General features: G+C 37.3%; 1 protein-coding gene across 3 annotated transcripts in view; it reads right to left on the minus strand.

Annotated features, from left to right (window-relative positions):
- LOC124157751 overlaps positions 1 to 25896 on the minus strand; it is a 712413-nt gene that overhangs the window by 334820 nt on the left and 351697 nt on the right. For 2 of the 3 annotated variants that reach the window (XM_046532751.1, XM_046532752.1), the window contains exons 2-6: positions 21261 to 21462; positions 20138 to 20273; positions 17625 to 17760; positions 13171 to 13273; positions 12409 to 12536 (exon numbers count right to left, since the gene is read on the minus strand). In XM_046532751.1, the coding sequence (XP_046388707.1) occupies positions 12409 to 12536; positions 13171 to 13273; positions 17625 to 17760; positions 20138 to 20273; positions 21261 to 21270 (513 nt within the window). In that variant the 5' untranslated portion in view covers positions 21271 to 21462. Of the gene's footprint in view, positions 1 to 12408; positions 12537 to 13170; positions 13274 to 17624; positions 17761 to 20137; positions 20274 to 21048; positions 21167 to 21260; positions 21463 to 25896 lie in introns of those variants that run through there. The other variant, XM_046532750.1, reaches the window with a different exon arrangement.

Genomic DNA, 25896 nt, shown 5'->3' on the forward strand with positions numbered 1-25896 from the left:
ACATAAAACTCCTACATTTTTTTCTAATTTTGCTTTTACACCTCTCGTCATGGCGATTTTTGGCATTAAGATACTATTTCATAGGAATAAAATATTTTTCTTACATTAAAAACAGAATCAGTGCCCGGTGCCATAAATTATGAACACAATGGGGAACTTGCATGAATTTGTTTTATTTCACAGGCGGACAGAAAATTATTTTCTGAATACAACAAAGAAAACCGCATGTTTATCTGAGTTTTCCTTCGCAAGATATTTAATGATAAATATTACGAATTTTAAAGCGCGGGAAAAACTCCCTCACCCCCCAAGCCACTGCCGACGAAGCCTCGATGACGTCAAAGGTGCCTAAACATCACGCGAAGCTATTGTTGTGATTGTTTGTAATAGTTGCCAGCAGTTGTGAGAGCTTCGTTTGTTAGACGTGTTGATTATTTTCTATTTAAAGATAAATATCCGACGGTAGAGGCTTGGAAGCCCTCATATTTTGCATTATTTATAATATTAATATCTGAGTAAGGGCATAAAATATAAAACTGGAGCAGTTAAACCAAAAATTTGATAATACCTAAATAACATCGTTGTAGGAGTCTGAGCCACGGCCATTGGAAGGAGGATACGTTAATTGTAAGTTGATGTTATCGACGGCATATCATTCATTTAAGTATGCAATTAGAACGATTTTGATGTTTACTGATGTCCGCTTAGCTTTTATATACAATAACTTCATCCGTTTATTCGTAGGTACCGGAGAATTCGTCGTTTAGGACTGTCTGTGCTTGTATTATGGGGTGAATTCCAGTCAATGCAACTTTTGCTCGCTGAATGGAGACATCTAGGAACATTTTTGTGCCAAAATAGTGTTATTTTCAACGTGACGTCTCCCGTTAAGCTATTGCTAATAATCACAGTGCCAGTGGTTGTAATGCACAAAGTTTGACAAGGTTGAAAAATATCGGCCAAGAGTTATCAGAGTTCCATCGTGATTGAATTGTAAAAAGTGCTATTACGCTATCGATAAATGTCGAACAGTAGTGTAAAACTTGTCAGTGGCGTGTTAATCTCCGTTGTTCACCGTAGATATGACATTTCACGATCACGCTATTGAAATAAAAACTGTGCGTGAAGTTTGTTTTTCCATTATTTCAACGAATAGTAGTGAGAAATGTCACCTGTGTCACTTATGTGGGCTAATTTAAGGGTTTAAATCAGTGAATAAATAGTTGTATTCATCATAACGAGTTCTGTTATTGTAAGTTGTACGTGATGAATATAAGAATGTGACAGTGACACCAGTTTTTGATACGAGTATTTGCCTATTTCCCGCTATATTTTTATGGTATATGCTAGTATATTGTTTATGGATTTACCTATATTATTGAAATAGGTTGTAGCTTGTGTGTGTGTTGGCAGCGGAACCGATCGCGATCTCACATGTGGATTGTGTGCAGACTGTTTTGCTGTGAATTCGTACCCATGGCCATGTTCGTACCGTAGGACGGATAGGACTACCTTCTCCGCTAATCCGGCGTTGCCAAATTCAACAGCACAGCTTACTCTAATGTCAACAGCACAGCTTACGATCGTTATCCTCCAGTATTATAAGTTTCTTATACAACTCGATTTGCCGCCAACGTGTAGCAATAATTTGTCTTAACAAATTCCATGAGGGTCATGGCATCAATTTTTGGTGTCCTAAAAAAAAGGCTGGTGTCCTAACATCCCATGCCACACGCCTTATAGGCGGCTTGCGGGGTATTATGTAGACGTAGATGAATTTCAGGTGTACTATTCGAACGAGTGGCAACGTTATCATCCATTTTTCTGATAACTAAAACACACGAAGTGAAACGCTTGTACTTCATCATCCCGATGCCGCATTATTAATATCCCAAGTAATAATCTAGGCACAATAGCAATAGGAAAACTTGCCCAAGAATAACAGAACAAAATAAAGTGACGGTGAGCGGCTAAATACTCCCTCAAAACAAATTTTACACCAAGCGCTCAGCGTATTTCCCTACTCCCCACGGTTGTTTAGGCACCTATGACGTCACGCCTGGCCTCGGCAACGCTCGGGTGTCTTCGCGCAGTGGTCGGCTCAGAGAAATATTTCTCGATTTTAAATGCAATTTTTTTATTTCTTTTGATGTTGAATGGAGAAACTGAAGGTATTTTTGCGAGCTAATGTATCCATTTGACTTATTCAAAATAGTTTTTAGAGCAATCTACGACCCATGCAAGTTCCTCATTACCACACTTTAGAACACTCCCTACCCACCCCCATAAAAACCTTTCTTTGCTGCTACCTGTGGAGGAGTCGGGTTATGTGATTTCGTGCAATCCGCCCTGCGTGAAAAGGGGAGATGATGAGGAGATAGTATTTTTTGTGGACGAGACGAGTTGGTCCGGCGCGTAAGAGGGGACGAATACGAAATGGAGCGTGAATAAAGGCGAAAACGCCCTCACAGATGGCGAGATGGCCTCCGCACCGCGGTTACCCAATTCCGCCGCCACGGCTACATCTAGACTCCCACCATCTTGGCGAGCGGCACCGGAGGGAAAAAATCTTCCCAGCTCGAGGGCGACCACACCAGTCAGGCCACTCGGCTGCGAAGAGTCAACGCACCGGGGTCCGTCCTCACTCCAACGAGTCATCGAATGATTCCGATACGATCGCCGGAAAACCGCAAAAGGTGCACCGCCGCTTATTAAAGCCACTAAATGGAAGACAGGGCGGAGAACTTAGGCGAAGGAATCCAACAAAACTTCACCAGACCCTTAAGAAAGTTTCCCACTGCTTTATCCCTTGGGAGAAATAAATATAATGCTTTGCTTACCATTTATTAAAGTATTCGAGACGTTAAGGAATGCATAAAGAAACAGGCTATTTACCACAGACTGTCACCCCATCAATTTCGAACTCTTAACAATCAAATGTTCTTCCGAAAAATAATATAGTTGAAATATTCTATAGGCTAAGGAATGTTTACACGATGATTTTGCAAATTAACCTTGGTCCTACTAGTATGCTGGTATTTAAAAAAAACTGGTTTCACTATGTAGATAAGTAGCTATTACAATTTACTGGAATAGCACCAATAATATAACAAATGCCTACATTTTTATAATAAATTAACACAACTAAATGTATGTTAGAGCATAAAATTAGTCATAAAAATGCCATAAAAACATAGAATGTACACGGCTGCTTTTTGAATTTGGACCCGCTCATAAGAAGCTGGATAGTAAAATGAGGCAATAGAAATATAGAAATTCTTTCCAACTCTTAGAAATGTATACAGCTGTCTTAAATTATCAATGAAATACTTGACGGTTTATCATGTAATGGTATTTATATTTTAAAATTTTAAAAACTATCATACATAGTTCTGTGCACTAATTAACTAAATACAGATAGACTCAATTACTATCCGTACCACCATTTTAGGATGTTTACTGGATTTTCAACCCATCATATTTCCTTAGCCAATCTTTCCCAATTCTTGTATTTTCTACCCTCCCTGTCTTACTAAAGCTAACCTCAAAAAAAAAATATAGCTATGAAAATTATCACATATGGACTGTCCATCTGCATATTTAATTACCTTCTAGGTTTCCCCATAGGCTATTGAAAAATGGATCAACAGAGTAGCAATGAGGGAATCCTATGAAAATAAGGAGATGAGAGGTGTTCTAAAAATTCTAAGAATACAAGGCAACCTGACTGCTGACACCATTAGATATGACATAGGCAATTATTAAACAAGTGGACATGAAGATGAGCTAACGAAGGCCTTGTGGAGATAAACCAATTGAATGAAAAAGGATGTCACGGATAATACTAATGTTAATTTGAAGAGATAAGCTGATAGAAGAATTGAGAGGAGATCTACATCAAACAAATCCTTGGACAACTAACTGATGATGGTCATCAATAGGGTGGTTTCCTTTTTTTTTTAATTGCCTAAATTGAAAGACTATAACTCCTGGAGTACGTATTTCACACTTTTAGATTCTAAGATGACTATATCTATTTTTCGCAATTCAATGAAAAGTGAAAATTTTCAAGCACGCAAAAATTCGACTGCTAAGTATGAATGCTGGGAAAAGCCCATGTGACGTCATTCTGGTTCTGGCTGCCGCCCTGTGAGGCCACCTTGGTGTGAGGCTATGAGCGTCACTACAATGCAGGCGGCTAGCAGGTAGCGCTTGGCTTAAATAAGGATAATTAATACCCTATCAAAGGAAGGAAACTTTCCGACCATAGGCAATTTTAATAGGCGATTATTAAGAGATGTTTCCCTGAGCTCTGTACCCCATGCATGCATAGATAATCTCAGGTGATGTAAAACTTATGACTGGGCCCCAAATGCCATAAAAGAAAGCATATGGAAAGCATCTGGGCCCCGTGATGTCACATGGAGTGGCATCGTATGGCTGACAATCTGGCACTTTTCAAATCAGGTTAAAATTGACCATTAACATTCATGTAAACTGGGATTTCTAAAACCAAATAAATTGTATATTAAGAATATACTAATGGTGGGTAACGAATTGCAATCAATGCCTTTCGCTTTCATTGATGAAGGAAACTACCCTATTCTCAAGACCGAGCATAAAATGTATTTACAAGCAGTAATGGAATTTTAAGTAATGCCTGAATTTATAATCTTGACACTGCATTGATATCTGTCACTCAGATTTTCAACTCTATAACTGGTTTAGATAAACGACAAAAGAGCACCCATTCAGGGTGAGGAGGGCCAGTTCATTTTCTGATAATTTCTAAAAACCTCACACAACAAGGGTCCAATGGCTACACACAGGGAGTTTCTTAAATAATTATGGAGAACTAAAAATATTTAATGATAAATATTTTCAAAGCAGAGGATAAAACAAGAAATAGACAAGTGCATGACTGCTAAGTTATGTACACCAGGAGTGAAACATCTGTAGCAGAAAATCAACTAAGTGGGCTTTATTTCTCCAACAATGGCTTAGTAAGCACAACCTCCGACTCCTGGGCCACAGTGTGGACTTGAGATGTTCGGTAAACACAATCACAGATCTGCCTTGGAAGTTGATAGCTTGGTGGTGTAACTCAGGGGCACAGCTATGAATTAAGGCTGGGGGGGTTTAGGTGCAACTAATACCGGGGTGTGTGGTAGTATGGAATACCCACTAGGATAAGCGGTAGGTGCAAGATTGTTAAATTGCGGAATTATAAGATAAACGGTTCAAAATGGTGAGTTTTACGGCTTTCTGAGGGATATTTTATTAATTCTTACACTATTCTTTTAGTAATATCAATCCAATTAAGTAAAATGGATTGAACTTAAATATTTCTCTGAGCTCTGGGGAGGAGAGGTTTTAACCCCCAAAACCCCTCCCCCCCTTTGCTGCGCCACTGGTGTAACTGACCAAATATCGGAAGATCCTGGTTCAAATCCTGGCTAAGCCAAATGATTTTTCTACGGCGAATTTCACCATATTTTATACAAATACTTCAGAATCTATTTAAATATTTCACACCCTTTAATAAGTTCTGATACTTTAAAAGCTGATCCACATTGGTTCTAGCAACACTTGGGCTATAATCATAAACAAGAGCAAAGCTGAATTTTTAGCCACATCCAAAGATGCCTATGAAGCCTCAACTCTCTTGTAGACTAAGTCAATGCAACAGTATGTTGTATCATACTCTTGTTAACTTATGATTTTTCACAATGAATTATGAAAGAATGAAAGAAATAATTATTACAATCACATTATCAGAGCATAATAAGAAATGATTTCAATTTAAAACATAGAAATATAATGAGGTTACAAAAGAAAAACTATTCATATAAAGGGTAGCTTAACTGGACTAGAATCCAGGGAGCAACTGCAGAGCAAAAAGGTCAAAAATCTTAAGCTGGTCAGACAAAAATGGTGCTCCAGCATGATGAAGACAAAAAACAAGCAGTAGGACTTTTCTATTGTGTAGAGGGAGGGTTTCCATCAGTGTTGGTAATGTGCAAATTTTAGCACACATGTGGCCATAAAATATTTTCATAATAATAGTTTAATTGATTAGATCTAAGGATTCCTTCCCTAATAAGGAATTAGACACTGTCAATGGTGTAAAGGGTAGAGTAAAATTTTTTTAGCAGAATTATTAAGGAAAATATTTTCCTACATTTAGAGAAGTCACCGGATGAAGTTCAACAAAAATATTTCTCGCCTATAATTAAACTCTCAAGGCAAGGCTTAAGGTCATCAAGTGCATCCACAGGGTTGCATATAGAGGGCTGACCCTAGATGCAAAGGTAAGAAAAGCAATGGCACTCCTAAGTGGTATTGGCCAAAGCCTCGATAAGGTAGAGACCAAAACCTGCAAAGATGACATGATCTGGGTAAGAGGCAACCACCTGGATGGAAAAATGACTGAAGTATCTGGAACAGGAAATCAAAATGAAAGGTGTGGTAGACTATGGAATTCTGTGTAGTTATCAGCAGTGGGGACATTATTAAAAATCCAAAACTGAAGGATATTAACTAGGAAGATGTCAGGTGACAAAAAAGAATTAAAAACAATTAAGATGGCGAAGCAAAGATTTGGGAACTATGTAAGTGTAGAATTGTATAAGCTGCCCGGTGGAAATATCAACAGCAACCATAATTTAGATATGATGAAATGGTTCTTAAAATTCAAGAAATTGGGGAATTTGGAGAATGATAAATTGAAGCAGAAAAAAATTTAAGAAGACCAGAATTAGCTTATATTTCATGAGGAGTTGTTGAACAGAACAAGACAGTAAAGGATCTGACCAAGGAATCAGGGTAGGATAGTACGAAAAATATTAAACATGGACTATGAGAAGGTGTTGAATTCTTGGGAGGAGAAAAGTTTCTGCTATGGGGAACCTATGGACCAAGAACCATCTCAGAGTTTAGAGAAAACAGGCGTAAGTACAAGTAAGGGCAAAGGGATAAAATGAGTAACAAAGCAAGAAAAAATAAGAGACATTGGCATGAAGATTAGAAGCTGCCTTTAGGATATTGAGAAACCACTTTGACATAATGAAATCAAGATGCTATGAACTTAAGGACAAGAATGTAGATCTTTTGATGGAAAATAAAGAGAAAGTGAAGGTATGGAAAGAAAATTTGCAACAGTCATAAAATAGAGGCAAATTCAACACAAAAATAGTGAAAGAGAAAGGTGAAGTAGAAAAGGATGATTTGCACAGATGAAGACCAATTTGGATTCAGGAAAAACGATAATCAATACTGGCCCTATAGTTGCTCATTGTGCATGTATGGAAACAGACATTCATTAAGTTTTCAGACTCAGGGTAGGCTATGTATGTACAGCACTGATTGGAATTACATGCTCCAAATTTGGAAAGACATTGTAGTGTTCCTTAATGACAGAACCATTATCCCTAGTTTTTCATAAATTAGGAGCAGTGATTAAAATCCGAACCCAACTGTGAAGATACAATTATAATTAATGAGTGGATTGAGCAACATTGTCCATAATTTACAATATTGTCACTTAAAAAGGCCATGACGTCAAAGAGTTAGCTTGTGGAGTGAATTCCCTAGGGGAAAAATTATCATCCTGAGATTTATGAAAGAAAAAGCAGTCATGGCAGAGAGACTGACAGATATTATGCAGCAAGAATAGAAATCAAAAAAATCCAAGGAGTGAATAATGAAGAAGTTCACAGAAAAATGAGAGAAAACTTTTAAAAGGCTTCAGAAGATGCTTATGATAGAAGATTTGGTCTCTACATTGTAGTGGTGTCATTCACTCCCCTTACTTCTCAGGTTTGGGCCTAGTTATCTTCCCCACGGGATTTAACCGGGGATGAGTCGGGGTTCCGCTAAATAAAGGTAGAGCTGTTCGGCCGTGATGGATGATGAAACCATACAGTCGAAGAGCGATTGATGCCCCTCCACAACCAGACTTTGGTCGCGTAAATGAAATAAGGGCACAGTTTTGGTTCCCCGGTTTCCGCTTGTGCCCCGTTACTACTCTGAGAGGTGATCGAATGAAGGATGTTTTGACGACTTTGGCAAGATAAACAAAATATGTCCTTTCCACAACACAATTAATGAAAAAAAAATAAAGAGACTAAACAGAAATAACCCTTTTCAACATACACGGCATCTCCTTCAATAAACAAAAAAATAATGAACCCTTCGAAACACACGGCGTCACCATTAAATACAAAACAATTGACCGTGATTGACACTCTTTCGGAAATAGAGAATTTCTCTTAAAGTTCATTGTCTCTTATCTTCCATTTCTGAGGATTTAATGGCCAAGGGAGGACAAGACACTGAGATAAGTTTCGAGAGTTCAATCTGCTCTCTAGAATAGGAATCATTTTTTTTTTAATATGTGATTGCCTCGGACCATCACAATATATGAACAACATTAGTAATGCTGTCATGAGCAGTGTTTGACGTTCTTCAGGCAGCATAATTTTATACAGAAAAATTGTGAAAGAATCTAATAGTAGTGAAATAGAAAAGGACCTTTCTGGCATTAACGAATGGTGTTGTTAATGAAAATTAAAAAAGAATTTTGACAAATGCATGATCATAAATGTCTGGAAAAAGCCCACTGAACACAACCTACAGAAGCTACACAATTAATGGGATTAAACCAACAACTGCTGAATTTTTCCAATGTCTAAGAGTCACTCATCTCTCTTGGGAAAATACATACCTCAGGACCTCTCTTGGGGAAAAAACTAACCCAAAATCCATGTAAATCAATTATAAATTGGGATTTATAAAGAGAGTTCTCGAAGAATGCGATAAGAAGATCAGAGAAAGAAGCTTAAGTCTTCGGTTAGGCTTCATTTGGAATACACAGCTAGCATGTGGGACCCATATGAGACAGGACTGATTGCGGAAATCAATAGGGTACAGCAAAGGGCAGCTAGATTTAAACATTTTGTATGATATATAGAGTAGTTTGAGCATACTGCTTGATGAGTTAGGCTGGAAGTCATTACTTGAGTGAAGAACAATATATAGGCTGAACCTACGAAACAGATTCAAATCAGACGTGTCCAAGAGAAGGCTTCAGCAGTGTACATGCATAAGGGAAAGAACTGGCAAATTGCAATTGGCCAATGAGACAACAGTATTTAGTAAACATAGAAAGGGCAAGATTCAAGCAGAAAATTAACACAAAAAATCATAATATTAGCACGCAGTAGAATAGAAAAGGCCAAGGCCCATGTAAAACTTGAAACAAAAATCAAAAGAGGATAAATATCACTGATACCCAGAAATCCTGAGTGAGAATGAAGGAAGCAAGAAAGAAATCATTAGAGGAATAAACCAGACAAAAAGAGTACTAAGAGCAGTGTGGAGACATGCCTGACAATAACCTCAAAAATATGAAATAAATTTATCATTCACATCATAAGACATAACGGTCTCATGAACACTACCGTCAAACAACAAATGGATGACCAAAACGTCACAGAAGACCGTGGATGAATTAAAGAGCAGGGGATGGAGGATACAAAAGAGAAGACCAATATAAGAATGAAAACATTAGTAGTCAGGTGAATTTATAATAGAGATTCATCAAACCATCCTAACGACCATTGCGTGGTGATGATGATAGTAGAGAAAAGATTATTCCAGTAAAAATTCTGTATTCCACAATAACCACATCCTCCAGGCATATGTCCTGCTATTTCATTAATACATGATTTGATCACATGCCTGCCCTTTTATATCAAATCTATATTAAAATCCATAAGATTCACAATGCTGAAATGCAGCATATCAGATATTATCCTAGACCAGAACCATTTTGTTGTTTCTGATTTTATGAAAAAGATCAGCAAACCCACATTTCAAATTGTAAAACAAAATTCTCCCAACAGAGTCTGGCAGGTAAGTTCAGCACCTCTAGCTCTAGTTGATGTATCTCTGATTAAAACTGTCATAGCAAAATCAACGCATTAGTGCTTGAGAACAGCAGCTGGCTTGCATTACCACAATATCCAGAAGTAATGAGAGAGGAAATTAAACGGCAACAAAGAAGTAAGCAAGACAAGTAAGCTAAGTGATAAAATGATTTTATACGAGTAGTGATAGCTCTGTTCTTGATGTATTTAACTAGATACTTAAAATTTGAAATAATAATTTTTCAATAAAACTTTTCATTTTACTATTCTACGTTGATTACAAACTACAAAATAAGACTTCATTATCTATTATTACATTTCAAAAGAACCACAGAAAAAATAAATAGAGAATAGGAGCACGATAATCAGAAATTAATTGAAGTGGAAGAGGTTAAAAAAGTCTATAACACCAACATTTCCATATGCTGATGCTCTATAAACTGATTCAACACATGAAAATAATGCAATTCAACTGTAGTGACCCGGAAATGGAGGATTTCCATTTCCAAAATATGTATAAATATGTTGTTGTGTGATGTCTCAGAATAGCCAGCTATGACAAACTATGCCTCGGGATTTGCACCTTTTCACTTTCTAGAACGCCTAAACTTCCTCTTCCCCTTCTTTTCCCCTTCCTCTTGGACGAAAACATCCTGGTTCCACTTCCCTATATAATGGCACGCTGTAGATGCAATTGACACTTGAGCACTCAGGACGCACTCTCGCACTCAGGGACGCAACCAGTGACACTCAGGGACGCAACCAGTGACACACAGGGCAGTCGGTAATGTAGCCGTCAGTTGGAGTCGAAGCACGGGCCTTATGGCCCGTGCCCGAAGCGCCTCGCTATCCACCCGTGCCATTACCAGCAGCTCCTCTCCTTCCCGAGACTTGGGTAATGTTCTAAATGTTGGTTATTCTGGATGCACAAATTCATTATTACTTCATGCATTGAATTGATTGAGTAATTGGGTTTAATGGAAATAAACTTTGGTTTAAAACTTAAAATACTTGTGTGTGATTATTCGTTTACCGACACCAAGGGCAAGATCCCGACTTTGGGTTAAAACTTAAAATACTTGTGTGTGATTATTCGTTTCCCGACACCAAGGGCAAGAACCCACACGCAATTCGAGGCGTGCGACCCGCGACACTTTCGAGGTGGCGGGCCGCGCACCCCTTACACAACATATGGCTGAATTCACTTAACGATCTCCCCTGAGAGACAGAGTAATGTCATAAAGCAAGGGTCTACTGCATATATGTACAGATGTTAGAGAAATGAATGTGCTGTAATGATTTTTTCATCAAAATGTCATTTCTCTCACTTGTTTCCCTGATTAGGAAAGATTATTCTGGTCTTCCTAAACAAGCTTACTTTGTATTATAATAACTGCATATCAAAAACATTCAATACATTCATCATTAACAGAACAAAAAGCAGTGAATTTAACTTTGATTTTATTGCATGCTCTTTAAAATGCCGAAATTTGCTGACTTTTATTTTCCACACTCACAGTATTCCATCATTCATGTAATAAACCCCTAATTTTTTAATGAAATGCATATTTTAACACCAAAAATTCTATGCCCTGCTGTGCTTTAAACTGATTCCTTGTATGGAAATAATACAATTCAGCAAAAGATGGAATTTTCAATATGATCTGTACAATGAAACGAAGAAATGTTGTAAAGCAAGGGTCTACTGCATAAGCAGAAATAAGAATTGAAAATGTTGCAATGACTTTATCAAAATGTCATCTCTTTTCGTTCCGGTCATCACCATCCATGGCAGTACAGTAGAGTTTGTCAAAAAGGGTATCATTTTAGCAACACAAAAACCTAAGTAATAACTTAAGAGCTCCAAATAATGAATGCTCACATTAGACGTGTTTTACAAAAATACAGCATCTTGATAAACACACATCCCAGCATGTTGCAAGCATACCGCCTTCATATACCTTCTAATTCTAAATGAGGAGCTAGAGCATTGTAGCATCCAGAAGCCATAGCTACACGTGAGCTGGCACGTAGGCATGCTAGTCCAAAGTGCAAGTCCACGAGATGACCCGCACGTGATCAGCGGATGTCGGTCCAGAGGTTGATAAGAGGGATTTTTGGACCTTCCCATGGGGGAGATTAAAAGGGCATGCCTTGCTTGGCTGGTGCTTAGTAGCTGGGGGGCGACTGCCTGAGGAGGTCACAGTCTAGGGCTGAGGAACGTATGTGCACATTCAAAAAGGGGAATAAATGCCACTAATTTTGGGTAAGAGTGACTCCTTATTTCCAGGACCTGATCCTTCCATTCGAGAAGACTCTTATAGTCGCTAATATCTCGTTCGAAGACGAGCGGGATACGACAGCATGGAATCTTGCAGTATCACTGAATTCTTTGTTAAGCACAAGGAGAATAATAAATAATGCAATTGGGGACCAAAAGGGAAACATTTAAGAGGTATTCAATTTGATAAACACTAACCTGAATTTCTTTCGCCTTATCTTCCAATTCCATTGGGGCAAAACCAGCCTTAAAATCCATTGGACGTAGCCTCTTCTCCATATCCCGGATCCAATGGCGCAGGCACCTTATCTCCTTCTCTACTGCTTCTACATTAGGGATGGCAAGATGCATTTGTTCAGGATGGATTCACTCACATCATTCTTTGCATGAATTCACCAAAACACCCAACCATTTATAGGTGAAACATAAAATACTGATTTATTACCTTAGGTAAATTTATTGACCTTGAGCAAAAAAAATCATAAACCTACTTCTCGAAAATAATTAAGCATAGGGGAGAGAAATGTTTTGGGATTCTAATCTGAGAGGATTTATTTCATTTCTTTCATTAACTTTTAAAGTAATATTCTGAGAAATAAAACAACACACACTTTTATTTCAATGTCTGTACCTCTTGTTTAAAATTTTTAACCTGTCAATTCATAAAAGTTACCAGAGAAAATTAAAAAAACATAACATTCAATGATAAGAACAAGAAGTTTCATTATGAGATAGGTTTTTAAATGGCAAATATTTTCTATAAAGCTAACGATTTGACTTCAACCACAAACATAATGGATAACTTAATAGCATGACATTATCAGAGGGACAGGTAAAAATAGATATTTGGGAAATTGAATGACTTCTTCAATGAGTCATCTCTCAACTTACAGTGAATCACCATCTGACAGGATCCATTCCAAGTCCACAACATTAGTCAGCACCCATATCATAACTTACCCAGACAAAGTGTTTCCACTTCACTAGATGAAGCTTTCCCTTCCCTTGCCACCTCCTCCAGAAGCTGCCACTTATGATCCATGCATAATTCTCCAACAGCTTCCTAGAATTTAATTTCAAGGCATTACTTAGAATTTAAATCAGAAAAAAATTCAAGCATGAACACTAACAAATTTTGCAAAAAATCCATAGAGAAAAAAATTATTCTCTTTCACCAGGATTTGAACCCGGACCCCTTGATTTCCAGTCGAGTGCTTCAGCCAGTTAAGCTACCGAGGTGTAATTCTCCCCTGTGGAAATTTGAGGACTATACCGGACAGAGAGAGAGAACACCTCTTTGTGTCCAAAGTTTGGGCTTTGCTCTCCGGCTGTGGCACCATGCACACAATTTGGACTGATAGTCGCACAATATGCTCAGCAGTCCACACCACCTTGTCAAGGTCAAAATTGAGAAGAAATAAAGGCACTAAGTGAAAACCATAGTGAAAAAATGTCACCTGAATGGGTATGAAACCTAACATCTTCAATTTAATATCAGTTGCTATACCACATGAATTACAACTTGATTTTGGTGAATTTTTACACAGAAAACAACTTTTTCAAGGAGATAGTTTCAAAATTTTACAGCTTTCACCCAAACTGATCATTTCATCACATTCATATTATGTACAATGACATTCAAAAAAGACATTGAATACAACTTCCGATTCACCTTTTCCCAAAATTTTTGGCCCTAGAACAAGTTCAAATCTAGACATAGCCCATCTGGTATACATTTAGCCATATCCTTGGAGAAATATGATGTTTTGGGGATAATCTAATCCTCCTTGTCCAATATCCCTTTTTCCATGATTTCAAGTTGAAGGAGGAGGGGATGAAAGAGTACTATTAGCCAAAATTAACCACAAGGTGGCACTGACATCCTCCGTTACCATTAACAATATTAGTGGCTTGGTGTGTACATGGGTAAGATGTTATTTTCACGAGTTTCAATGAGAGAAAAATATGGATATATGTTTCCTAGACAGTAATAATGCCACCTAAGCATCTTTAATGCTTAGAATATGGGAACGTTTTTAAATGCTTTGTACAGTGACTGAGGGAAAAATGTTTTTAAACGTTTGACCACTGCTTGACTACTTACTTCAGTTTCCCATAATTTTTATTGCCTCTCAGGTAGAGCCCAAGTGCACTTTCCCTCATAGTAGGGATCGCTAATAGCAGGGATTTTCTTAACTCTACCAGGCCATTCGAGAAAAATCAAACGTTTGAAAACATTCCCACAGTCTAATGGTTAAGGTGGCCTTGTTTTTGATGGGGCCTACGCCAGTGTGAAGAGGAATATGTAACAAGATGTTAAGTGCTGGGAACAAAACCCATATCATATACATCATACATATGTATATGATATTATTGCACCCAAGACTAATTCTACGAGGCCCATGAATGATTGCACTATGTAGCTTTGGCTATGATAGATTGTAGGGGTTTATTACAATCGTAGTTTGTAAACATTGATATTGTTGCAATGCTTATTGATGGAGTCCCATATTTCAGGTCCAGTTGTATATGATGATGTTCCGTGGTGTGTGCAGGTCCATGTGTCATTTTTGATAAGGTCAGCAGTCTTACAGTGGAGCCCTTAGGTGTTCCTCAACACTGAAAAAAACTGATTTTCCCTCCAGTCTCTGAGAAGAGATGAAAATTTCAGTGATATATATCCCCCAAGGAATGTGAATATTTTAAAGAAGAATACTTAAGAGGACTCATGTGATGGTATTTGATATTGTGTATCTTCCACAATTACGTCCCCCCTGCTTTAATACCAATGTTTTATAAAGTAAGTTTCAGAGTCCATTTTCAACTGCGGCTTGTTTACCTTCTTGTTCACCACTTGTCCAGAATTCCATTATGGGTAATTATGAAAAATAATCCTTCCCCTCTTGCATGAATTTACATTTGGATCTATTTATTACATTCATTGATAAAACAAAACACCCTGGATTGTTGCGGAAGGAATAATAGCTAGAGCTGTGATTATGGAACAAGTTAAGATACTAGTGAATTCCAACAACAATTTCTAGGGTAATGAGAATGGATTTCGAATTTAGAAACCATACATGTAACTTCAACCACCTTTGCGATAAATAGATGAAGATAAGAGGACTCATCCATGTTATAGTGCAATCATTTCATGATGAAAAACTTATGAAATTCATCAGGTTTTGGGCAATAGCTAAGTTAATTTTCCACCTTCTTCTGATGAAATGCAGATAAACAATTTTTAAAACCAATAAAGGGTTGACTTAGGATGGTGAAAGATTTATTGGATTGTATTATGTATTTCAGTATTGTACGTTATTTATATTGCACGATGTAAGATGTTGCATTGAATTCACGCAGATTTTATTAATCTAGCCTGATGACGCTGCAATCATTGTCCACCAAAAGCTCTAGATTAAGAAAGTACCACCATCATCCGTTCATCCACCATTTTGATCCTAAACAATCAGGCAGCTGTGGCAGGCTGTACTGTTAAACAGTACTCAGAAGTAAGCATGCTACTTGGCCAAATTCTTCTGCAGACCAACCTAAGTGATGCTGCCAGAAAAATTGTCCTCTCCAACGATGTGGGGGTGGTAAATCGGAGAGCAGGGATTTTCTAAAATCAGATTTATCTCTAAACCTGTGCTAAGTGTCAATTACATACAAGTCCACAATTTATTAACCGTATACTAAACTTGTTTCAATTGTTATACAATCATCCTCATCGAAACACGTGTAGTAGGTACTCAGTTAATAAACTGTGGACAATACGATATCTTCTTTATCATTACCATTAGCTATGTTCCACGATATCTCTCCTGAGAAATGCATACAAGTCCAGGAATAACTGAAATATAGCTTCAATTTCACTCAGACCAACAGAGGTGGTGAATATAGTGCCGGCATGCAAAATAGCGGTAATTTTTCAAATTCAGGCTGTCCCATTAATCATGTGTCATTTTTTATCTCCAATCTTAGGCACTCAATATACGTTGTGTGGTTTCTATGATATTTAGCATGCACATCAAAACAGGTAGTATTATTGGTCAAATTCAAATGAAATTTTACAGTAACGACCTTTTAAACCCAATTTGGATCCAAATGCAAAATTTTATCTTGCTATATGGGATTCCTAAGTGTAAAGTTTCAAGATAGAAAGAAGTCTGAACCTTATGGTGAAGATATCATTTCAAATCATGAAAATAAAAACAAAAATGCCAACTTCCTCAATATATTTGAAAAAAGCACAAATAGGCTTGAAATTTTCTTCAATTATCCAGCAACCACCTTCCTATTCACTACAGTAGTGTAAAGTTAGTGGTGAACAAATTAAGCAACTTGAGTATAAAATTTCTGCATTCAATGTGCAAAATTACATTAGAAATTAAAATATAATCCATTAGGTTTAGTTCAAACGTGGAACAATTCAAGCAAAGGGAAATCTTATATTTAAAAACGACTATTCAATACCCAATCAAAATTATACAGAAGCTACAGTGGGCAGTATACTGGCCACAGAAAAAAATGGATGAGACGTTTACCAAAGTATGGAATTTTTATGTAAATACAGCACAATTTCATTAAAATTACAGAGAGAGTTTAAAGGAATCACCAAAACGCATGAAAATAAACCTTCACATGTTAAATATATATGTGAGTTGCAGCGTTAATGATCAACATTTTTACAAATAATGTATCAGGAACAAGGGCAATGCAGGGCTCAGAAATAATTATGCATGTGCAAGTAGTTTGAAACAGAGTTTCAATTTACCACCCAAAGAAAATAGAACAATGGGAAAGCTTACCACATGAAATGAATAAAGGAAAAATAAAAAGTCCATAGAAATTGAGCCAAAATCATTATTTCTCACAATTGCATAGAATAACCACCAATCAAAAATTTAAGCAACAAAATTAAGATGCAAATTCTTATTGAAAGCTGAGGAATTATACTTCTGGATTTTTAGGAAAATATTATGTTTCAAAGCTGTCTACAGCAAAGATTTCAAGGAAGGCATCCACAAAATGTATAGTATGTTGATTGAGGATAATAGAAATTATAACATACCATTGCATAATAGAGAAATCACAGAGGAGGATTAATTAAAAAAAACAAGAAAGATATATCTGCATCACAACAGATGTTCAATACTTAAAACAGCTAACAAAAAATTCACTTTTGTCTCAATCAACTTTCTTATCAAACATCAAAAATCAACCCACAGCTAGGTAAACAATCCTTCAGAACTTAAAATACAAGTTCCAGGAATGTTTGACCTTCACCTAAGCCCAGAACCAGTGGTTTACCAGCCATGAGTGGCATCTGAACAGAACCAACACAGTGTGAACCACACATACAGCAGTACAAAACTGAAGAAAATACCAAACTCATTAAAACATGAACTTACTTTGCAGGTGTCAATTAATGTGTTGTCCATAAGGAAGGTGTATATCCTGGGTAGAATAGGTTCCAAGAAAGAGTCCTCGTTGTCTCGACTTCCCAAGGAGTGCCTCCAGTTGTCAAACTCACTCTCCCATGCTCTCCTGTAAAATGAGCACACAATAGTGGACGTCAAGGCATCAAAAAGCCAATTACTCTGCCTACCACTTCTCCCACACAATCAGTCTAACTGCGACTCAATCTCAAAAGCACAAGGGCTTCTCATAGAAGCTTTACAAATGCCAAATTTTCCCTCTGCAAGATGGAGAAATTGCCAACTTTTTTTTCAAATCATACAGATCAACAAAAACCATCAGTGGGTCAATCCATGCCATTAAGGAATAAATGCCAAAGGTATAGAGGTAATGACTTATGTTCAGATATTGAGAGGATATTTCACAGGAAAGATTCAAAGCCTTAAATCAGTAAAATTCAATCCTACAAATGACTTAATTTCTTCTTCTGTTTAGGATTTTAATTCCCTTGTTTGTAAGATAGAGAATGCTCATTGAAATAATGACAAAATGAACTCATCATGAGCAAAGATAAATATAAAACCTAAGAGGGACAAAACTATTTGAACTATTTAAAGACTAAGAAACAAAACCCAATAGCCAAGAAAATGAAATGTAATGCATTCTCTAATAGTCAATTTTTAGTCTAAGAAGAGTTTTGGAATATCTTGGAAAATTAGTAGCGGCCATTGACACTTTCTATCATTGCACAAACAAGTAATCTCACGGTCACTTAAATTTACTAAGTATTCCCATACTCTGTAATTACAGCGCCCGTTGCCAATATGATTGAAGAATTCAAATAATTATAAAATATGTACTTTGAAGAATAGCAAATAACACCAAGTATATACATGGGAAACTACTACTGTCGTAGCACTCCATGATATGACCTCATAAATTAATTTCCTTTGCAATGAAAAGATAAGAGCCCTTCAAGACAACTAAGGATAATTACTAAAATCTGAAGCCATAGCAAAAGAAAAAATAACTAACACATTAAAATAAATGAGTTCCATTTGATCTCAATTGCAGCATCATATGAAGAAGCCACATTTCAGAAGTCACACTGCCTCACAAGTCTAAGGCCTTTCATGACCTATATCTTTCAATCAATTACACAGAGCAACAGGCAGGATACCAGAGGGCAACAGCCTCAACCATTTGCTGACGTATGGTACTACTTGGAAAAAGATAACTTATAAATTGGGATTGAGAATGAAGCAGTACAAGATCTCACTTACTGATCATTTTCAGAGGCATCAGCTAAAAAATGAATTTAATAACATGGGTAATAAATTAATATCTTTGTTTCCTACTGAAAAAATTACATAAACCAATGAAATATTGATAAATAAACCAATGAAATAAAAATCAGGACAATAAGCTTACCATAGCTTTTGACATGGCTACAAGGATTAATCCAATCAGAGTCAATGTTTAAATATAGATAAAAAGGATGTAATCTAGAAAATAATCATGACCACAATGTAAAAATGAATTAAATTAATATGATGCAAAATAATTATCACCATCCACTTGGTAGCACACCATGGCCTGTCTCCCTTGGCCCATATAAAATTTTATACACCATCAATTACTTAAAAAAATGATGAACCTCAACTTATAACTAACATAAATAAAATAACATATAAAGGCCTTGCTAAAAGATACATAAAAATGAACAAGTTAAAGCTTAAATGTATGAATGCATGAATGAACACAAAAATGCATCCTGTAACTACCCAACTTGTGCAAACACATGAATGGAAAATAGAGCCTGTCCTACAGTCCGGCCGCCGAGAGTTGTCCGATGACAGCTAGAAGGAGTAGGGGGCAAGGTTGCCAGGTAAGAAATGGAAACGCCCACACCACACGTAAACAAAAGGGTTCCCTTAAGAAAGGAACCAGAAGGGACGACGAGCGTGAAGGACCCAAAGGAAGATTCCTTTGTTTTGGCGATTCGCAGAAAGGGCTTGATTTGGTGGCTCAGGCTTGTTTCAGTGCTTCATATCCATGAGACAACGTTGTATGACTGGGCGAGGGTATGAGGTGCGTTTGGGGGACAGCAATTGGCTGCAAACCGTGCAGGCGCAGGGTTCTCCGCCCCTCCTTTTGAACTGTCATCGGACAACTCTCGACGGCCGGACTGTAATATGGTTAATGCATTCGTACATGCTCCGTTCCGGTCCACAAAAATCAATCATGCGAACAGACATTAACTTGTACATGTTAATTTAACATGTAACCAAGCCTTAATAGTAGCATTATTTTCTTCCCAGTTACTTTTAACAGGACTTCAAAATGAACTCGATTAGATTTTTCTTGAGTATTTTATCAATCACAACCATATCAAATCTTGAACAGTACATTGCGAACTCATAATGCCACAGAGAAATGATTCCACACACTCTAAACAGCAACAAATATAATGCTAATTACACTGAAGAGGCATATTCATAAATACCTTGGTTTCTTGGTGAGGCTGTTGTAGGGCTTCTCCGTTCTTAGCCTCGCATGCTCCGGTGAGTCTGCTAACAGCCCACCAGATCTGTCCAGCGAGGAGAGGGAGAAGGATGCTTTCATAGCAGATACTTCAAAGCCTGTTGAGAATGAGAAGAAATTGTAAGGTACAAAGGTTTAAAATTATCTAATGTACCAAATCCCAACCTTAATGTTCTAAATGAACTACCCATTTGATGATATACATAAATTATTCAAATAAAACTCCAGACTATCACTTCATGTCAAAGTGAGAAACTTTTCAAGGACAGGCACACTTAATACAAGATTTTTAAAGATGGACACAAAATGATCTAATGGCTTTCCAAAATCCTGCAAGAACCCCGGTCCTGAAGACCTAAAGTTAGTTCAAAAATAATTTAACTCAACAAAGCATTTAGCTCCGTAATGAAAAAGCATAATTAACTACAATGAACTTGAATTCCACAAGATCATTAGCAAACCACACCGTCAAAAAAATTAAGTTAAACTCAACAGCTGATTCCGAAGGATAAGGTAGTCCCTCAATGATATCACACTCGGAATTAAACACGAAGAATCCTATTACTAAAATATCCAAGATATTTTTAATTGAGAACCTTGATACGGTAATATCATCAACTGACGTATCCTTTTCAGACTAACAATTGTTGTTGACAGTATGAATAGCTCGAATTGAGCTCAACATTAGTTACACTTCATAACATAGAACTTAAATTCATTTACCTTGGATACCTCAACTAACTTAATACACATCAGAAACAAGCAATAAAAATCTAGAAACTAAGGAAGTCCACAATTGAAATGGGCAAACGCCAGTCCCATTAGAACGTTCCGAAATACGCCCACCACATAAAAAGAAAACAAGTTACTTACATTTCCTGCAATGCATTGTACTAATAAGATTGATTGATAAGAGTTAAGATTAAAACGTGTGTTATATCTCTCCCGCCGGTCACTCCCTCGTGATAAGCGATTGCCACCGAACTGATCCGGCGAATTCAAACTCAAAATCGCATTGGCCAATCAAGGCACTAGGTCAATCTCAACAAGTTCCACATTCCTCCACACGCTGGCGCTGTACTCACCGACGGGCATTATGAATGAAATGGGTAGTTCAATTTTGTAGATTTAGTCCTTGCAGTGGCCGCTAGTCGTCGTCGTTCCTCCCACCTGTCTCCCCGCCCGTTACTTCTGGGTGCCGAGAAGTTTTGAATGGCTGCTGCCAGATAGCAGGAGCATCGCCATTCTTGGTCTTGTTTTCACTTCTTCGGCTGCTCGGGGAGTTGCCTGTCCAGGAGAAAAAAAGGAGGATAAGTTAAAATGTGACGGTTCAATCCACGGATGAATCATCACGAGGAAGTAAGTAACATTCATCAGAAGCGCAATTTTTTCATTGGTTTTCTACCTCTTATCACTTGTAAGCCAATTAAAATTTCATATTATTAGTACCTCAACACAATTTTAAGTTATTTCGTAAATGTTACCGACACAAAAATAATTATGCCGGTGTTATGGGTACCACTTCTATAAATATCCGCAACCATGACAGCAAAGGTTGCGAGATGCGAATACTAAAAAATTAAGACATTGCAAAATTTCACATACATTCATTCCTTGCATCATTACGTTTCGATTTTAACATAACATTCTCACTCCACCATCCAGTCCACAAACGGGAGTCCCAGGAGTTAATTTCAGGAGGAGACAATAACCTTGATTTATCATCATAAATGATAAATATTTTCATTTCATCAACAGTTTAGGAGATATGATACCATTATCCCTCCCTTCATGGCTTCGTCCTTCTACCAAGTCACAGTTCATTGGTTACTGGACTAACACCTTCGGGCTACGCTATTTCCATGACTTGCCCAAGTTTCAAGTATCCTCCACATCTTATAAACATCTTACCTAGAGAATGTGCTAGAATACAGAATAACTCCGAGTCGAAACGATATAATTCTATTTTTTTTATTTTCATCACTGGATACTTACTTTCTTACTGGCATTTCTACATTTACTGCCACGCTTTGTTATACAGTTCATCACGTTACAAGAGTGTTAGCACTTGGATTATACACAGTGTTATTCCAATAAATATGTAACGGAATGGATTAGGTAGATGCCCGAGGGGGTAAATATAGAGAAAAAGGAGGGGGAAGGTGGAAGCCACACGCATATTACTAAATCAACTTCGAAATGAACAAGGAAATTTAGAACGAATATTAGGTGAATTATCGTTAAGTAATTTATCGAAGTCCAAATAGAAAAATAGCTGAATCTATCAATAATGCATGTCATTTAGCAGAGAAAGGATAAATATCTGACTGATTCATCCACGAAGCTTGAACTTCCTAGTCAGATTTGGTGCGCAGAAACATTTTTGTAATCTTTTATGACTAAGCGCAGCAATGTATTCCTAAATCATAAGACGCTAGTTGTCCTAGGTTAATTGTACGGCAATTTTTTGATGATTGATTCTAACCAGTAGAGCACTTCTGAACAACTTCATGAGCCAAAGATTTTCCTCAGAATCTGAAGATAATTGAAACATTAAAATTTATCTCAAACTAAGTTTTTGTCAATTGTACGTATTCTTCTTCTAGGGTATGGCTTCTAGGGTCCTAAATTGATGACACAGTTGTAAAGGATCCATAGAAAGGCCGAGATAACCTCGCCATGATAGTCGTACAGAGATAACGCCTACTAACCTCCCATTTCTAATCGAGAGCATGATTATCACCAGGTCATAATTAAATGCGCGTCTAAAGAACGTAGTCTACACGGAAAAAGGAGGATGATTCAGAAACCTTGGCAGTAATGATTGCTTGGAGTTGATCCGTACAGAATAAATTTCGAAAATAACTAAGGTATCTTCATCTAGAGAATAAATGTTATAAGTGAAATATTTATGGGTTATCACCCACCCAAAAAGATACCAAATAGCCAGGGAAGAAATTGTGAGAGCCTAACTAGAAAACTGTCTTCGACATTCAACAGGGCTGTTTCCCGTCCAACCTCAGAACACGTCAAAAACAAGAAACGGTAAACCTAATTTACTCCACCATGGTACTATTTTAACATCGTTTCTCCTTCACAACTTACACAACTAACACTTAATATGAAAGAAGCCATTAGGCTGAACACCACCACCCTTCATATACCTAATGTCTCTTTTAAATATACAGCAACGATACCAAAATTTTATTGAGTAAGCTTTCGCTTACAAAAATAAATTCTAAGGTAAAAAATAGAGAACGGCGGTAACTTAAAGTTGTGAAAATATAGTTCAATTATTTCGAAAAAAATATTAATGTCATAATCGATGAGTTCAATCATAGTTCAAGTAAGATAGAGTGTACTGTGTGGTTCAATGAATTCGATGCCGCACTATCTTTCCACCGCTCACATCCCAAATGTGTTCAACCTCCATCAAAAACCAAGAAATGAATTTCTAATACAATCTCTACAGAAGTTCACCACTCTAGTCCATCTACTAACAGGAAAAATACTTCAAATAAACCCCCTTTCTTGCATTGATACTTGAGACAGGCGAAAGAAACTTGAGACACTCAACCAAATGGCACACGATAGAGTTTAAAACGATGTGAATCCTCTCAGAGCTTTCCAGTAGATAAGCTGAACGTAAAAAGAAAACTAGTCCTCCCACTGAGAACTGTGCGATTGGTAAGCAATAGACACTGAAAAGGGAATGAACACGCAATACTCAAAATGGTCATTACGCGGACTTAAGTCTAGGTTTTCTCGCGTTTTCACTAATTAGAAAATATGTCTGACAACTTTCAAGCTCTACTACACACTGAAGAGCGCTGCTGCCAAGCCATTTTCCAGGTAGATGAGTGCCACCATGAGAGGAATACTCTTTTCATTTCTTTCTTTCTTTCTTCCAACCAAAAAAGCTTTCAAATACCTGAAAAATGATACCGAAGAAGAGGATGTCAGTGACTACACATTTAAGAAGCATCATTCAGGTATTCCCATCAGTGGTACAATACCCTGTAATTAATTAATAACTGTGTAGGCTACAATATTTTTATCTGAGAAACTTTTGTGACACTAAGGATCGAACTGAACACAAGCCATTTCCAGATATAACGATAGTGAAACATTCGCAACTATTACCATCCATGGGAAAAAAATCATCGGGAAAATATATCATTGAATATAATTGAATAATTAATTCAACGCATTACATTCTTCAGCACTTGAATTTATTCTCTATTTCACAATATAACACGGATTACGGATTATTTTTTAAAACTGTTGTTTAGTTTTGACGTATAATAACTGCATATGCTTATATTTTAAGTGCCAAAATGATGTAAAATGTAGTTCCAGGCCCGTCTCCATCCTATCCACATCCCACATTATATTCTCTTCCATTTCACCAAACATTCCTCCGCCTATAACGGAAAAATGAAAAGGTTTTGACTAGACCATAAACACCTCAAAACGAGGTTTGGCAGTGTAAAATTCTAGAATATGGTATCGCCAAAAAACGAACAATCACGGAAATAAATATTCAAAAAGACTAAGAAAATAATACTTAAGACTTTAGGGGGTATCAATGCAACAGTTCTATAACTTATAAAGAAGTAATACTACGACCCTGCTGTTCAAGTGAAACGACCTCGAATCCATCTCCTGGTCTATTGACTTTTATTAAAAAGCAAGGCCAGCTGTCCGGAGCGATTATTTCACTAATGTGAGCAAACTATTCCAATATATACAGATACATCGATGATGCTTGACTCAGGAGTCAATGCCAAAGTTCTCAAAACAGCAGCTGCGATGAACATGGCGGAATCCTTTAGCGGCGCGGAAGATCAGGCAAAATGACATTCTCTATTGTCTTGCAAAATATGAAAATAGAGACAGAGATGAACCCGTAGTCAAGTACACGTTCAAATAAAAACGTGTGCATAAATAAAACATATAGATAGGTAACGAGTAATAAGTAAAGATAACTTATGAAAATTGAAAAAAAACGAAAATCAAGCATAAATCTGTATGCAAGTTTAGAGCGAATTATTGTAGCCGAGATACTAATTCCGTAGTGATTTTTTATGTAGTCGAGAAGCAATAGGTAAAGATTTTCCGAACCCATTACTTTCCGAAAATAACTTTATCAGGCGAAGTGGAAAAGGATGTACGGTAGGGAACGTAGAAAAACACCTACCACAATCGGGGGGAGGGCGTTGAATATCTTCGGAAACGGATACGGGATTTCAAAAGTCTGAGGAGATCTCTATTCAGCGCTATAGCCAACCCCGACTCCCTCAGAAGCACACATCCGCCTTCTTGTATTGTGGTCCCCAGCCAGATAAGTTTTCTCACACCCTTGCTAGGGAGGCTGCCGGGGCAACACGTGTCTCCAGCGAGACGTGGACCACACCCGCACCGAACCCTTCCGAAGGCGAACTCATTACCATGAGCGAGGAAAACTCCACGAACCCGGAGCCCCTTCCCCAATGTCGTTGCTCGCGAGAAGTGTTTTCGTTTTCTCGCGTTTCATCATTTGAAGCGCGATAAGAGGATGCAGCACTTCCGCTCGAGCGGTTGTTTTTTGGGACGAATTACTCATTTAAAACTTATTCCATTATCTTGTAACTTGCAAGGAATATAAAATAGACTCTCTTCAACAGTTGACCGTCACTTAAATTTGAAAACTTATCAAAGGAATTACCTCGGGTGAAATGC

This window comes from Ischnura elegans, chromosome 4 (genome assembly GCF_921293095.1).
Source record: "Ischnura elegans chromosome 4, ioIscEleg1.1, whole genome shotgun sequence".
Lineage (NCBI taxonomy): Eukaryota > Metazoa > Arthropoda > Insecta > Odonata > Coenagrionidae > Ischnura > Ischnura elegans.